This window comes from Arabidopsis thaliana, chromosome 3 (assembly GCF_000001735.4).
Source record: "Arabidopsis thaliana chromosome 3, partial sequence".
Taxonomy (NCBI): Eukaryota; Viridiplantae; Streptophyta; class Magnoliopsida; order Brassicales; family Brassicaceae; genus Arabidopsis; species Arabidopsis thaliana.
In genome coordinates, this window is record NC_003074.8 from 17,544,141 (window position 1) to 17,562,604 (window position 18,464).

Below are 18,464 nucleotides of genomic sequence, written 5' to 3' on the forward strand. Positions count from 1 at the left end.
TTAAACCTAGGCTTAATATTTTACCCTCAAACGGTTAAGTTGGAATGAAAGACACGTGTCAAATTGTGCAGAAAATAATACAACATGCAGTAAAATAATAATCGGATGTAAGATTACTTGGACCATCATTAAATGATGTGCATGATAGAATGATAAAGAAGTATATATAACACATAGGCCATAGGTCTCGTAGTAATCCAAGCTGATGTAATTGTCACGGAACAACCTAAGGTTTCTTGATAAATCTTCTGCGGTAATTTGGGTAGAGTTTTGACAATTTTCAAATTAGAGATGAAGTCCTGACCAAAATGATATCGATATATGTAACTTATTCAAACACAAATTTCTAGCAATATTGTTTGAAAAAGGATTGTTTAAGTCCCCACGGAAAACGTATGGGTATCAGTCCAAAAATTTAAGTCAACTGAGACTAAAAAGATTTAGCAAAAAACAATTTGTAAATAGAACCAAGGGCCAACTTTTAAACGAACGGTGCGAAGCTACACAAAACACATATAGAAATGGTTAAAACGTTGTAATTGCCTATGTTTTTTTGTCACAATATAATTCCATATAGACATATAGTTAGATAGAGGCCATGTGATGTGAATTAGCGATCAAAAACTTATACATTCGATTTAGAAAAGATATGTAATTTTATTTTGTTTTGTTAACAGCAACGTATATGAGTTTGAATTTCATCGACCGTACTAACGTAAACAATTAAGCTACAAATCATGGTCATAAACAACATGTATAACACCAGATACATGCAACACCAGATTGCACCATATTGCTCTCCTTTTGGTTTAAGAAACGATATGTCTATATTAATTACAAGGAACCTTTGATTTCGGCCGGTTACATCTCAAAACCCATGATCACGGGTAATCATCATATAATAGTCCATGTTGTCAAAATCGATTAAGAAAATCTTTTCAATTTTAAGGAAACTTTTAGATATATGTTATGTTCAAATCCAAGTTGCTCTCTTTATTGTTTTGAAATAGGTCTAAGTCAAAATCATTAAAAGCAAGATATTTAGGATATTTAAGCTTGATCTCCTTAGAGGCCTAAGCTAAATTAATTTACATGCTATATGCAAGAAATATCATAGTTAACTAGAACTAGATATTTTAAATTCCAGATTGTAACTAGTAAAACCCCTATAAATTGTAGGTTTAACATTGTGATTGGAGACTTAGCATATACTTTCTTCCGGAATATAGTGAGCTGTTTCTTCTAGCCACTTGCTAATGAAACTTTATTTTTGACTTTACACGTTAAGAAAATAACTTACAGAAAAGAAAGAAAGAAACAAATTGATATTCTAAATTCATCGTCCATTTAATTTTGAATAGTTGTTGACTTATTCAATTCGTTGGCATTGACGCGTTATGTCTACATTTTCACTTACGTCTATCAACAAAGCATTGAAATGGGTCGTCCATATATGAAAGTATGCCTTGTTAAAACAAAAAGTACTTATGCTTTGTTTACAAAAAAAAAAAAAAAAAAGTGATGCTTCGTTGTATGAAAATTGTAACTATATTTTGTAAATGAATCATCTTTGCTTAGTTGAGATGCAAGTGCCAGATAATGTATACGCCTATACGATCTATAATCATAATAATTTAATATCTTTAATAACACCGAACCAATATATATAAACTTCATACGTTAAAAAATAAGTTGAAAGAATCGCAATTGTTTTTTCTTCAGACCATTTTATAAAATAACTATATTTTCTAATTGATCGACACACATATTTCAGCAGCTAAATTTGTTATGAAATCAACATGTCAGAGAATCTGTTACAAATTTAAGGTTAATAGTCCTGAAAAAAATATTTAGATTGTAACAGATAATGAATCATTGAAAACTACTATTGAAAATAAAAAATAAAATAATTGAAACAAATAAAATAAATTCAACTCAAATAGTTAATTAGGATTGATTAGATAATAGTCGAATGACATATTCAGTAATATCTTACAAATTAAATATTAGTAACAATAATCAAATTTGATTAAACGAAATAAATAGAATTGTAGAAATAAAACAGTACATATATATATAGAGAATTATATATGAAAATATTATTTTGATTTGTATTTTGGTATAGTGACTTATAAATTTATTTAGGCAAAATAAAGTAGATAAAATTTCAGTTTAAAGTACATGTCAAATGTACCAATAAGATAGCAGAATTTTTTTTTTGGAATTAAATGTTTGTCATAAGGTATTAAAATAATAAATTCAAATAAATTTAAAGAAACTAAATCACTATTAAGGAGGACAAATGTCACCCAAAGAGAGTGCCAAATGTCGCAATGGTAGGAAAAGTTAGAAAAAAACCTTGTCTTATTATATAAGATGTCCACAATACCTAATTATTTCCAAAATCGTAACTAAGGATTCAAATTGAGCCTAGACACACAAAACGAACCATCAAGTACATGGTAATTTTTTTTATTAGTAAATGATAAATAAATTATGTTTAACCGTAATTATAGTACTAGGGTGGAGAATTATATGAGATCCAAAATCCAACCTAAAATATAACTTTTTCTTTTTTTAACACATGAAATCTAACTTACTATGCTCTTGATAACTGGTCATGAACATATAATTTTTCTAGATTCATGTATAAGTTTCCAAGAGTAGTTTTCTAAAATATTTGTTATCATCTTTACATTTTAATCTTTTGATCTGTAAAATTATACCTAGTACATTTGATATACAATACAATTTTGCAATCAGCTCCTTTCTTTCTTTTGATGAGATCAGTCAGCTCCTTTCTAGTAGCTCTTTAATTGCTAGGACACTACGTAATACATCGGTGTAGATGCATGGAGGCGTGTATGGCCAGGATGCAACCACCTAAACTCTGTCCGGATATGGAAAGCGACGATCTCGGACAAGACATTGGCACCGAATATCATCAAAAGCAAAGCAAGACCACACTTTGCTTTCTTTTGTTGGGTATGTTTGTGGGAGCCCACTCCAAAAAGCAATATTTTATCGTATAGCTCGTACATGGTCCCCATTTGAATTATCACGTGTCGCTATGTGATCACTTGGACGATTCTATACTTACGCTCTCTTCCATCGTGTCCGTTGAAACGTGTCGACGGGAAAAAGAAAAAAAGATTAATTACAACAACAAGATCTCGATCTTTCAATATTAAGTTTTGGAATTTTTGCAAATGCATGGGCTATATGTTGTTACTATTACTTTTCATATAGTGATTTATGTATTAAATGCCATTTTTTTGCTGTGAAATCGCTAATTATTGGTCATTTTATTCATACTATATAGGACCATGGTGACATAATCCGATCCAAGAGCTTGAGGTCTGTAAGTCAATTTTCATTTGGATTTGTTCACATTGTGTTTAATGATATCTTTAAGATGTTGGTATCATTAAGAAATTAAATTATAGTTTATTCCTTTGATTTATATATATTAAAAACATCAATTCAAAGAATTAAATTGTAGTTTTTTACCGGTATATTATTGTAGCTAATTCGGGATAGTAAACTCATTTATCATAATTATGTTAGTTAAAGCTAAATATCAATTTCCATGTATACGGTTTGTTATGTACTCTAAAATTTACAAAAAAAATATAGCTTCTATAAATTAGTTTTGTTTTTCATATGAGATCAGTGAGTTACTCAAAGTCTTAAACCCATCGAGATAAAACTAGTCTAACCAATACAAACTTTATGATGACAATTTTGAGAGTTTAATTGAATTGTCATCATCCTAAATAAATGTTGATCATCTCATAGATCATGTATTTATAATATAATCTGACGATAACCCACAACAAATTGTTCAGTAAGTTCTTCGAATCCAGTCAACAAAATTATTTGATTATAAGACATGAAAATTAAATTATGATCAATATCATTTAATACTTTTCCTTCCACTGATTTGACACAAAATATATACTTTTTCTTCCACTGATAGTTTTCTAATTTCTATCCACTGAGAGACTTAAATTTGTGACTTTGGAAGAAAAAAAAATCTACTTATGGGTTTTATACGAGTTGAACTATTGAAATAATGATTGATGTTGGGTTATATACTTGTCATTTTCTTTTTTTAATATACTTATCATCTTATTTAAGAGAATTCTAATAGGTAAAAAAATAATAGTTTCGAGAATTGTGTTGGGATGTTGAAAATGAGGATTGTCGGACACAGGCAGTGCGAGGTGGGGGTAAGAAATGTTCCACTAATCAAATCATATTGGGACCATGGACTATGGACCATGTACCATGGCTTATACAATACAAACTTATTTATTTCGTTGCCCACTTCATAAAAGCTATGTCAACATTATAATTTTCGAAAAAAAAGAGAGGATGATACTTGTAGAAAATGAGTTTAAGTTGCTAACGTAATTAAGTTTTTTTTTGGTAAAGTATCTTATTATTTATTTATAAACGTAAAAATAAACTACACTCGGACACTCTGCGTAACCATAAAGCTAAATAAGTTTTTGAATCAAATAACTTAAAGTAAAATGTCAAAACCTTGCACTTCAAGAAATTATCTTTTGTCGTCTACAACTCACATGTATGTATAATATCGAATCGATTCGAACCATAGCACATCAACGATATTACTATAAACTTCTAAGTTAGAAGCTCTAGTTGTGTATATCAAATATTAAAAATGTGTGAAAATATGAATCATCTGATTGTAGGAATGTTAATTGGGCTATAATGATTAATGAGGTCTAAAATGATATAAATGTTTATGTCAAGTGATATTAGGTCAACTAATTTAGGCGTTCCAAATTAGTAAGAGGAACCCGGTAAACGTAAAATTGAAAGAAGAAACCCGGGTTTAACATGTATTTGGGTTTAAGTTCAAATATAGCGAGACATTTAGGCCCGTTTCACAATATTGGGCCGAGCCCATGAATAAATACAAAATAGTATTTTTGATTGGAGAGGATCGGCCCTTTCTTGTCGTCGTTTCGAAGAGACTAAAGGCGACGGAGAGAATCGGAGAAGAAGATGGGAACGGCGGTGGGACAGTGGCTAGAGGAAGCGCTTGTTGACCTCTGCCGCAAACCAGAGACCGGTTTGAATTTCGATCGTGATGTCATCTCCGGTTTAGTCTCCTATTGCGATCTTGCTCAGCCTGTCGATGCCAAGGAATATCTCGACGTAAATCCTTCCCTCTTTAGTCGCCAATTCTCACTTAATGCTTGTGTTATTCGGATTCGATGATTTAGTTTTTTCATATAAAATTGGTTAGTGATTTTGGGCAATTGGATAAGAGATTAGTGTGTTAGGTTTGAATTGATTTCAATTGAGTAGTAGTGAGGTAGAATTAAGCTCTCTGAACCATTGAAGAAGTGATAGTTTTGGTAATTTAGTTTTAATGAGATAGGGTTTTAGTACGAAATCAGAGATGAATAGTTGTCTCCATTGTTTAACTTGATGAACCTAAATGATCTCATCTGATTTAGGTCAAATGATTAGTATAACTCTTGATCATGTTTTGAGGTTGGGCAAGGGATTATTAGTACATATATGATACTGCTTTAGGTTTGAGGACATATAATTTGATTAAGCGACCATTCGTCTGATTGATTTTAGTAATGCCTTTAAGCAGAATATTATTGGAAAAGAAGGCAAAAGCATCATTGCAGAATATCTACAGCGAAGAGGATACAAAGATCCATCTAGCCATGTAGCAGCCAGTTCAGGTCCAGAACTGCAAATGTATGTTAAGCCAAAAGTGGATAATGGTGCTTCTAGTGGAACCAAGAAACCGTTTAAAACACCAAAAGAGGGAACATCTTCTAATCAGCAAGCTGGAACTGGGAAATTAACAGCTCCCGCCCAGCAAGTTAATCCTAAGAAGAAAAAAGGTGGAAAGGTGATTTCTCTTGCCGAAGCAGCTAAAGGATCAATAGTGTTTCAGCAAGGAAAACCGTGTGCATGCCAAGCTCGTAGACACCACTTAGTGAGCAACTGCTTGTCGTGTGGGAAAATAGTGTGCGAACAAGAAGGAGAAGGGCCTTGCAGTTTTTGCGGAGCACTTGTGCTGAAAGAAGGAAGTACATATGCTGGGCTAGAGGTAGGGTATACTCCAGTATCTGATGCTGATGTGGCAGCTGAAGCATATGCGAAAAGGCTTGTAGAGTATGATAGAAATTCGGCCGCACGTACAACGGTTATTGATGACCAAAGCGATTACTATGAATCTGAGAGCAGTACTTGGCTCTCTGCGGAGGTATATAGAATCTCCATTGCTAAACTACATTTGGTTTTTGTTTCGCCATTGACTTAATATATTGGATTCTGTTCTCAGGAAAAAGAGCTAGTGAGGAAGAAGCGAGAGGAGATTGAAGAAGCTGAACGAGTAAAAAAGAGCAAAGTGGTTATGACATTTGATTTAATCGGCCGTAAGGTAACTCTCAAGACTCCCCTGTTCTCAGCATGTTTGAAACTAGAACTAGAAGATAAGTTATAGGTTTCCTTTGAAGTATCGAGTCATTTTCCCTGTCTCAAGTCTCTCTGCAATGTTACTATCTATATTCTTCAAGGTTTACCTACCTTTCTTCTCCAGTAGGGCATGCTTGAATTGCTAGATCAATATCGATTTACTTGTCCTCGGATTATTCTTCATAGAGATACTATTCATTCGAAGTAGTGATGATTCATGATTTGACACATTACAGGTTCTGTTAAATGAAGATGATATCTCAGAACTAGAATCAGGGAACAGGATTCTGGGACCACCTGAGACTAAAAACGTGAACAGAATAAAACCGAACCCGACTGCAAGACTCGTTCCAATCTTCTTAGACCCAGGACCAACCGAGAAGAAGCCAAACAGCACCACCACCAAGAAAGACAACAAGAAAAACCGAAACGGTTTGTGTCTAGAGATCACAGGAAGGGTGCAACATGACAGAAGTGAACTCAAATACTTACAAGCCGATCCAAAATCGGACGGTAAATCTTGGCCATCAGGAAACGATGGACTTCATGTAGAAGATGGTGGTGAATGTTCCTTAGATTACGACTAAATATTTTTCAGTAACCAAACCCGGTTCAATGTTTTCGGTTTACCGAACCTGATACTATTTGTTCAGTTTAAAAGTCAACAACTTTTCTCTTGTTGAGTCCACGTCGGATGGTTTTTTGATACGCCGTCGGTCAAGAATCACGTGTTTGGAACTTTGGGTCTCTCATGTGATTACGTGGCGTTATGTAATTGGGTAATGTTAAATTCTCTCGGTTTTATTAAGATAAGATTATTCGTCTCCACGTGTTACGTGTTCCCAGCTATCAAATCGTTTTCTTAGAGCACTATGTATTTTTTATTTTTTATTTCATTTCAAATTCTTCGTCATAATGAAAATAGAATAGAATATGTTCGAATTTTAGTTTATTAGTTGTGAATATTTGTAAAACCAAGCTACAAACAAATTTGGAGTATATGAACAAGCATTTTTGTGGCTATAGTATATAGAGAGGTTTAGTGCCTAGACAATATTTTTATAACCGAGATTATGTTTTTATTGAACTACCAAAAAGTAAAACTTTGCAAAATTTGAGTCCTGTTTGATTGAATCCACCCACCGATGGTGAAATAAAATAATAATATCGACACTGTATTAATATGATAAGCATGATTAGGACAATAAATAATCATTTTCCCCTATAATAAGTAATGAATAGTATAAGATCGATAAAAAAGCAACATTGATATGATGCGACACAAGTCCCTTTGTTATCCACACCTTTCTCCCCAAAAAATCCCTTTTAATTTTCTATATCTATGTAAAAAGAACATTTATGACGTCAGCCACCCATGACTTCTTATAATGGAAAAGATTCCATCTGCCCCCTACCAGAAATTCAGAAAACTAGCTCATTTATGCACATTCGCACACACATGTACTGATATACATTACATATAAAGATTTGTTTTCATTTGTGTAACGTAGAATATCAAATTTAGTTTGATTATTGCTATAAAATTGGTATCAAATCTGGTAACCAAGCTGCAATATTGTATTAAAGTGACAAAAAAATAATCAGATGTGCTATTCATTCTCGAAGAGTCTACTCCAAAAATAGGAAACATAAAATTAGGTAGAATTGATTTATCTTTGTGGTTTAGTCACAACTTTTAAAAATATGAGTTAAAAAAATATTCATATTGTTAAAATATTCATTATTAATATAGCTTAAATATGTTTAGCATTTTTAAAAACTTTTAAAACAAATGAAAACAACTTTTTTTTGTAAACTCATTAAGAAGTTTCAGACCAAAACTCATACATCTTCCTAAGTATAGGTCATCTTCTAATACTTTTACCCGTAGTAGCTGCCATTCGAACATGTGAACTTTTAGATTTTTTCAGGGTACATTTCGACTTGAACTATCAACCTATAGTTAATGTAATGTAATGTAACTTACACTATAATTAACTTATATGAACCATGTTGTGATGAGCGGGTAGCTCCCGCTTGAGGTGTGGAGTCTTTTCCCGATTCTAGACAAATGATTGATTCTTTTTAGTTATGTATTTTGATAGAAAATATTGCATTTTGGTTGGCCCGTAGATGTATCCAACCTAGTATCCAATGATCCAAAAAATTATATTTCGAGTTTGTCATAGAATTTCTCTGGTTATAACTAAATAATTAAATATATATAGATAAATTTTATACAGATATGCTGATGCTGAAAATTAAAAGAGGAAAGAAAAAGAAAAAAACAGAAAAAGAGAGAAATTAAAGGTGTAATATTTGGACAAAAGATGCCAACAGAGCATCTGGCAAAAATGTTAGATGGTAAGATGTCTATTTCAATAGCCACATTTATGTTCAAACGATACCGCAAACGCCATGTGGTCTCTTAAAACGCAACACTTTGTATCAATACAAACCAAACCACCAGCTGTACCAATCGCTGTATATGCATGTTGCGACTGCGTTTCAACTTTCGACCAAACTCCCTTATCAATTTCTACTGCTTAAGTGACTAATCACTGTTGCATTAACTTTCGACCAAACTCCCTTATCAATTTAGCCTATATGTTTTGTTAACTCCGATTAATTAGTCCCACACTTTATAGATTGTTTCCTATTCAATATTTCTTTGTATTCGAATATGATTTTGGGTATGTAACTATGATCTTTTAGTTACAATAGTAAGTTAGTAACAAATTTTGTTATAACAAGACGATATGTTATTCTACATATTAATTGGCTTCTTTGGCTTAGCATTTCACTTACCTTTATTTTTTGTTTTATAAATGTATATTTTTTTTTATAATTATATTTTAATTTTACAAAAATAAAACTGGATTAGTATTATACATTAAATTCACTTGTAATACCAGATATACAATAAATTTCACTTATATATATGAGCTGGTGAGTAATACATTCATGTGTCTACTTTTTTGGTGAATATTTTTTGAATAGGGGAAAAAATTTATAAGGTTAGAGACAAGTGGGTCCAAAAAAATGAAGAAAGTTGTAATTTATCTGTAAAAGCTTGCTGGTTACAACCTGCAACCTCACACTTTAAGCCTTTTAGTAAAACTTTTCTAATAATAAATATCTAAATCCTTCACTGCTTGATTTTTCATTTCTAAGCTATTTTTACTAACGAATTTCCTCCTGCTTAAATATTTTATATTTCTGACATTTATAATTAAAAGTGCCTATATTTTGGCCAACATATATATCGACTATAATACTTGGTTATAGCTAAATTTGTATGTGAGTAACTAAAAATATTCCTAGCGCAGAAAGTTACGTGAATTGAAACATATTAGATCTAATATTAAAATTTTGAAATTGTATTTATATATTCAAAAAATATATTTATCTTAAATTAATTACTCAGGTAAGATTTTTATTATCTCTATGAAGCTACAAACTCAAGATGCTGATGATATATTATTTCAATTATGAATAAATAAATACAAACGTAAAAACAACTATTGTATTAACCTAAAACACCGATGTAATGTTTGCCGATGGCATTATGATGCTAGAAGTTAGAAGTGGGAATAGTTATGATAAATTTAGACAAAAAAATCTATGATTTGGATGTTCATGTTAGATGTTCTTTCGAAAGTTTTGTGCTCAAGAGTTTTGGAGCTTGATGTATTATAGCAACTGTGAGACTATATCTTCTATGAAATATCTTTTATAGAAGAAGCAAGAGAGAGTGTTTACAGATTTTACTAGCTTCCGAGGGTATCGGGTTATTCGACCCAAGGTTGGTGGAATTCCAAGTATGCGAGATCTAATGTTGATGTTTATATCTTTATCAGTAGATTAACTGCATAATTATGATTCATATATAACATGTTAAGTTTAACGCTTGATCTTGAGAATACTTTTATACTGATTCATTTAAAAGTTGTGATTGAACTTCGTTCATCGATCTAGGTTTGAGAAAAAGTAGTGTTTAGACTTATTTAATGAATCAGTATTTTACAGTCATATGACTAGAATATATATAGTGTGGGGTAATATCTCTATGTTTGGATAACCCATTATAGTTTATCTATGACTCGTCAAAAGATGTACGTTTCAGATATTTTTTGTAAATAAGAGGTTTCATATATTTCAGAATGTATTGTTTATATAAGAATTCCTTTATTCATCGATGTGGGAAAATCCGCACGAAGAAAATTATCTCTAAATTACGTGTCAGTTCATGTGTTGTATTCTACTTCATTCATTTCTGAAATATGAAAATGATATAGATATTATTTGTGTGATATATATCTACAACTTATTTTTCAAAAATATATTATCAATCTTTTAACTTTTATATAAAAGACCTTTCTCTCTTTAAAATATATATATATACATATATATATATATATATAAGAGACTTGTGGAAAATATTGTCATTTTAAAGTAATAAAATATTTTGTATAAAAAGATGTGTAGTTTGGCTGTAATCATTATTTTTATTTTTTTTTGAAAGAATCATTAATTTTCTTTTTCTACAACATATATCGATATATTCTAATTTCTCGAATATGAAAAAGGTAAGTATCCTAAATTATCATTTAAACATGTGAGTGTGAGATACTAAATTACTGGTTCGTTGTTTTCGACGTAAACAACTGTCAACTGTTATTTGAAAGGAAGATGAACTATAACATCGTTCTATCTTACAAGGAAATCAAATAAAACAAGAAGACCCCCAAAAAAAAAAAAAAACCGTGGGGTACAACACTTAAAAGAAGTAAATCATGGGACATGACGGCATGAAACTATGTTCAAAGTTCAAACCTGGTAATGGGGTAAAGATGGAATGATATTCACTACCAAAAATGCCACTAGCTGATAGCTATAACAAATCGACGTAGCAAAGTTTAGAAAGTTAAAATTATAGAATCACTTTTGATATTACAATTTTTTTATAGGAATGAAATATATGAAAAGACAAAGAAACAAACTATTGAGTACATATTATCTTTACATCTTCTTACTCTTTTTTCATCTTGTTTATTTGTTATCTTCAAAAACGTTAGAAAATATTTATCATTAATTTCCTTGTTACGTACATATATACATGAAATATCATCAGATTACTTGTTAGTGTTATTTCTATCTCATGAGTTTATTATCCGTCGTGCTAGACTAATACTTACACTGATTATATATTTTAACGTCAGATTATTTTAATAATTGTGCCTAAAATTTACAAGTTTCTTAATACTTATCAAATTGAAAAATGATCAGTATGTGTTGTTTAGTTTTATGTGGACAAATTTATATATCTGTAAACAAAATGAATAATGAACAAAATAAGCTTGCGACAAGAAAAAAGCTAAAACACATGAGATAGATGTTAGGAACTTAGAAGATGACCCACCTCTCATATCATACATTTAGTTAATGAAACATGCCCAGCCTGTTTTGTACAATAAGCTAAGATATGTTACATCAAAGATACCAATCAAGTTCTCTGTATTAAAGTGAATTGTTTCACGAAATTGAAACATATTTATTTCAAATGCAAATCCTCCATTTGTATTTTTTTCATGTATATCGTTCCTACTTGTCTATCCAATTAAAAGAAACACGTAACTATACTTTGATTTGAAAACTAATTTTAAATTATATTTTAGGTTAAAATAACATATTCTCTAATTATATGAATCATCCTATTGATATATTCCAAATTTTGAATACATATATAGTACTATATATTATCAGAGACGGATCGTAGTACGAAAAGTTTCTTTTAAGTTTAGATATTACATAAGAACATTAACTGTAAAAGAAAGTATTAGTAATTGTTTATATGATTCTGTCAAGTAACTACGATATAAATTTATTTCAGTTCAGCAGATGTGTTTTACTATTAACTATACAAAATGGTGACACTCGGTAGTCGGTATCTAAACATTTTTGCTGGTACGTATCCAAATTCTAGTTACTTGAAATATCGATGAGATCAATCATCAATATAAATATTACAACAATATACTATCTATTCTAACACAAAGTGTGTATATACTATATTACTATCTAGCTAAGGGCGGGTAGGTCCGGTATCGATCACCCTATTAAAATCAAATTTCAAGAGTATATATATATATAGTAAACCTGCCTGTAAAATGATACTTAAAATGTTAGATTCAATCTTCCAACAATAATTTATTCATTACAATGCAAGTACGTATGTGACTATTGGGGGTGTTAATTATTTCTTACATAAAGGAATAATTATAATTTACAGGACTCATGGTAAGTAATATTTATAATTTAGACCGACCACTTGTGTTTCTGTCATTTTACATTTATGAATATGAACAATCCATTTGATTCCGTCCTAGGTGGGAGTAGACTGCAATCTACAATAATTAATTTATAGTACAAAACCAATTGATTAGTGAATTGGTTTAAGTTATTAAACTAAAAGAAGTAATTATTCAAGGTTGAGCCCTAGCTATAGTGCCAGATATTTTTAATTAAATCCTAATTAAGCATTTAATTAAGACCCCAATAGACGAAACGAAAGCAAGTACCATCATCATATATAATCATGCATATTTATCAAAGTTTTATATTTTATAACAAGAGAGGGAATCCCAAAGCTATCATCATCATCCACATTTACTCTACCATACTTTCGATTCTTTATGCTCTTTTTATAATCTTAATTGTTGTTGAAACTTTTGCTTCTTTATTTTAAATATACGTTTATGGTGCTTATTTAAACAACAAATATGTAATACGTCGAAACAGTTTGTAATATGTGTACGTAATATTAAACTATATCATTTCTTCGAATAATAACACATATCACATATCATATGTTATTTACAAAAATTCTTCATCAAATACATTCATTAACATATATATATATATTTATATATATGACATCTATGATCATATATTTTTATTTTTATCAAAATAGTCATAGTTTCCATATGTATTATTAATAGAGTTTAGTTTACAATATTTCAAAGCCTTAATAAGTAGTTCTTTTACTTTGAAAAAACAAAAATAGACATTTATAATAGAAAAACAGAGAGGTTGGTTAAAATGCTAAAAGTCTCATTTTATTCATACTTTTAGTTTTTTCTTTTTTTTTTGAAAAACCCTATTTATTTGATAACATACATAAATCAACTTTTGGGCAGTGGTGTTACATACCATAGTTCTTCACTTTTTTTGTATAGAGATTTGCTATCTGATTAAATAAAAACGAATAATGCTTGGGTTTAAAATTGTGAATAACAATGATAATGTTTCTAGTTTCCGGCAAAAGTAGCAGGGGAAGAATGATTACGTGAATGATGTAGGACCCAAAACGTTTTGAAATAAATTACTAAATTTTTGACCAAATTGAGTTGTTTAATTTGGAGAGGAGTGTTGGCCCCATCACTCTCTCGTCGACCTCTCCATTGTCTTTATGGAATGAATGATAAAAGAGGACACCTCACGTGGACTCTGCTGCCACAACGACTCTCTCCAACCATATCCCCTTCACATATATGACATATTTTTCTTACATTTACTATATATTAAAGACTCCACATTGTACATTTTTTCATCTCATTTATTAACGCAACGTTCAGATTTTTCCATTTTTAACTAGTCGTGAAAAGTATTTTCGTTGTACGGTGAATATTGTAGCCCTTTTTTACGGTGGGTGTTTTTTTTTTCATTTGATTGATGAGTAAATCTACATCGAGAAAAGAATATAATGAAAGATATACCGAAATCTTTTGATTATGGACAGATTTATTTTGTTTAAACCTTTTTTTTTTTTTACTGTTTTAAAAAGTTGACTAAATGCTTATCTGAGAAAATAATTAACGTGAAAAATAATTTGATATAATTCGGATTAAGTTAACTATAACAGACTGATTTTGATTGAGCAGAAATTAACGTTGAAATATTCACATTGGCTAATTACATCAATTCATTTTTGCGTTGATTAAATGACACTTTCTTTTCTTCAACTATTAAATGATATTCCCATTGTTGACATTTCTCTAAGTATATGATTTTAAGTAATTTTCATAAAGAAGCAATGAACAGTATTTTCATTTGAAAAAAAAAAGATATGTAATGAGATTTTTCTTTTAATTTTTTAATGTTATGTAAAGCTCACCCATATAATTCTCACTCATGATCTTTGTTTCTTTAAGCTTTTCTTCTCCATTGTCTCTCTCTTTCTTATCCTCTCTTTCTCAATCAATTCCTTCAGACTTATACACTTTATTTTTTTTCCCCTCTTGTCGAAAACATCACATATAAATAAAAAACCAAAAACCCTAATTTATAAAATATATATAAAATAGTTATAGCTCCCCACTTATATATGCAAAAGCCAACATCAAGTATCTTAAATGTCATAATGGACGGTGGAGACAGCGTCGGAGGAGGAGGAGGAGATGATCACCACCGTCACCTCCACCATCACCACCGCCCTACTTTCCCTTTTCAACTACTCGGAAAACACGACCCCGACGACAACCATCAACAACAACCTTCCCCTTCCTCCTCCTCCTCTCTATTTTCTCTCCATCAACACCAACAATTATCTCAATCGCAACCTCAATCGCAATCGCAAAAGTCACAACCGCAGACAACGCAAAAAGAGTTATTACAAACGCAAGAGGAATCTGCGGTGGTGGCAGCTAAAAAGCCACCGTTGAAACGAGCGTCGACGAAAGACCGACACACGAAAGTAGACGGAAGAGGGAGGAGAATAAGGATGCCGGCGTTATGTGCAGCTAGGGTTTTTCAGCTAACGCGAGAGCTAGGTCATAAATCCGACGGTGAGACAATAGAGTGGCTTCTTCAACAAGCTGAACCATCTGTAATCGCCGCCACCGGAACCGGAACAATCCCGGCGAATTTCACTTCTTTAAACATCTCTCTCCGTTCTTCAGGCTCTTCCATGTCTCTTCCTTCTCATTTCCGCTCCGCCGCTTCCACTTTTAGCCCTAATAACATATTTTCTCCGGCGATGCTTCAACAACAACAACAACAACAACGTGGTGGTGGTGTTGGGTTTCATCATCCCCATCTACAGGGACGTGCACCTACGTCGTCTTTGTTTCCTGGTATTGATAACTTCACACCAACGACGTCGTTTTTGAACTTTCATAATCCAACAAAGCAAGAAGGAGATCAAGATTCTGAAGAGTTAAACTCGGAGAAGAAAAGAAGAATCCAAACGACGTCGGATTTGCATCAACAACAACAACAACACCAACATGATCAAATCGGAGGATATACACTTCAATCTAGCAACAGTGGATCTACAGCCACCGCAGCCGCCGCGCAACAAATACCGGGAAATTTCTGGATGGTTGCGGCGGCTGCGGCTGCAGGTGGTGGTGGTGGTAATAACAACCAAACAGGTGGTCTTATGACAGCTTCTATTGGTACTGGTGGCGGCGGTGGAGAGCCTGTTTGGACGTTTCCTTCCATTAACACGGCAGCGGCAGCGTTATATAGAAGTGGCGTTTCGGGCGTTCCAAGCGGCGCGGTTTCTAGCGGTTTACATTTTATGAATTTCGCAGCGCCAATGGCATTTCTTACTGGACAACAACAGCTAGCAACAACTAGTAATCATGAGATTAATGAAGATAGTAATAATAATGAAGGAGGAAGAAGTGACGGTGGTGGTGATCATCATAATACACAGAGACATCATCATCATCAACAACAACATCATCATAATATTCTCTCCGGCTTGAACCAGTACGGACGGCAAGTTTCCGGCGACTCTCAAGCTAGTGGATCACTTGGAGGTGGTGATGAGGAGGATCAGCAAGATTAGACACACACAAAAACATTTTAACGGTGGGATTTTCTGCCGACGGCGGTAGCGGTGACGGCGTTCGGCGGCTGTGTAAAACTTTTGTTTTCACCGTTAATTTTTTTTATTTTCTGTAGTAATTTTTTTTGCTAAGTAAAAAAAAAAAAAAAAACACGTGAGATTTTCTTTTTAATTTTGATTTTTTTACTTGATTTTAAATTTGATTTTTCTTGTGAGTGAGTGATTAAATAGTACACGAGATTTTTTATGTCAGGTTTTTTGGATTTTGAGGAGAATATGACACTTTTTTTTATCATTATTGTTTTTAATTGTTTTTTTTCTTCTTCTGATAGTGTCACTGTCGTCTCGATTCTCAATCATCTTCGTTTTCTTTATCCATTAAGAAATTAATTATACATAAAGAAAAATTCTAAAAAGTATTCGTCAAACAATGTTGGTTCCTATAGTAATAATAGTAACATATACATCAAAGTATAATCTTACTGTTTTTTTAGTAACATTACGTTTTTTTAAGTGTTAATACAAAAAAAATTGAGAAACTATTTTATCAAGGAATGAGATGGGCCTCTCTCTATTGGCCCACCAATCTCTGTTATATTTGGCCCTTGAAGTAGTTGTTTCAAAGCTAATAGAAAACAGCAAAGTGTCTCGTTTGTTTTACATGGTCGAACGAAAACGATACAAAAAACATAAAAATATCTCGTTTGATCTTATATGCTATGAAATATATTAAATGCTTTTTTTAGTATATGATTCATTTTATCTCTGTTTCTTTGTCGTTTGTCCCCACTAAACAATCAATCTGATTTTGTATATGATGAGATATCTAATACTATTATATCATGATATTGTTAAAACTGGTTTTGTATATGATGATAATATTATATCAAGACTAGTTTAGACTATGAGAATTAATTAGAAAGTGATATAGTTTGAATGTCGCGTACAAAGTTATGGCTCAAAATTTTGTTTCTTTTTTTTTGACGAAGTACACCAAAAATATTTGATTGTTTCAGTATATTCTTTTTGTGTTTGTATGCCTTTAGAAAGTAATATTAACAATTTGTAAATTGATAGTGTTTAATTAGAACATAATTTACTTTATAAAATCTATTATTATGTTGTGAAAGAAAATATTCACTCAACATCGATCGGTCATATATTCAAGAATCAAGATAAATAATCTGAAGTTTTAAAAATCTGTTTTCGCATGGGTTAAATATAAGTTTTTACAAAAAGGATGAAGACAGAAAACAAATAAAAATAAATGTGAATGCAGACTATATAATATATCATTGAATGTATAAATTATACAAATTCAATAAGTAGAGAAAGAGAGAGAGAGAGAGAGATTGATTGTGGTGCATTAACAAAAAAGAGATTGATTGTGGTGGTGACATGAGGACTGTAGCATTGTAAGGGTCGTGGGACCTAAAACGTTATCAGGTGCAGTGATTGTCGTGTGGACCTCTTTGATTCTCTCATCTCCGTAACCAACGTTCACTTTTTTCCCTCACTGACACCAACAAAATTCTTTCTCTTCTCTTTTCTTTTTCACCACACTCGATCGCTGTAATTAAATATGGCAACACCATTTACCACCATTTACCACCATATACTTTCATATTTCGTTCTGTCTTGTAAACTACATCTGTCAAAGGGATATGAAATGTATATATAATCATATAGTATACATCATCGGACTTGAAGGTTTAGTTACGGAAAGAAAATTTCAACACTAATGTTTGAAATTCGTACGTAATAAACCAATGGATGACACTATTATTATTGTATATATTTATAAATTCTCATGTTGTCATTATGTATTATAGCTAACTCCGATCTAATGTTTTAAATTCGTAATAAATTAATAAACACAGTTTTTGTATATAGTTATAATTCTCACGTTGTCATTATATCATATAGCTAACCCCGATCTCATGTTTTAAATTCGTAATAAATTAATGTATGTCACTACAGTTCTGTATATATTTATAAATTCCCACATTCTAATTATATGATATATACTTCGAGCTAGTGATTCATATTCGTAATAAATGAATGGATGATGTGCTAGTTAGTATACGGATTACTCTGCTGAAATTGATGATTAATTGAGTTGCGTCAATAT

General features: G+C 31.5%; 2 protein-coding genes across 2 annotated transcripts; both read left to right on the top strand.

Moving 5' to 3' along the window:
* Positions 1 to 4,970: 4,970 nt before the first annotated feature.
* AT3G47610 (transcription regulator/ zinc ion binding protein) lies at positions 4,971 to 7,380 on the top strand. Its single transcript, NM_114629.4, has 4 exons — positions 4,971 to 5,190; positions 5,642 to 6,265; positions 6,344 to 6,442; positions 6,714 to 7,380. The coding sequence occupies exons 1-4, from the start codon at positions 5,038 to 5,040 to the stop codon at positions 7,062 to 7,064; spliced, it is 1,227 nt and encodes a 408-aa protein (NP_190345.1). The 5' UTR covers positions 4,971 to 5,037; the 3' UTR covers positions 7,065 to 7,380.
* Positions 7,381 to 14,652: 7,272 nt separating this feature from the next.
* On the top strand, positions 14,653 to 17,119 carry TCP14 (TEOSINTE BRANCHED, cycloidea and PCF (TCP) 14). The gene has a single exon (NM_114630.4). It carries the CDS (start codon positions 14,864 to 14,866, stop codon positions 16,331 to 16,333), a length of 1,470 nt encoding a protein of 489 aa, NP_190346.2. The 5' UTR covers positions 14,653 to 14,863; the 3' UTR covers positions 16,334 to 17,119.
* The last annotated feature ends 1,345 nt before the right edge of the window (positions 17,120 to 18,464 follow it).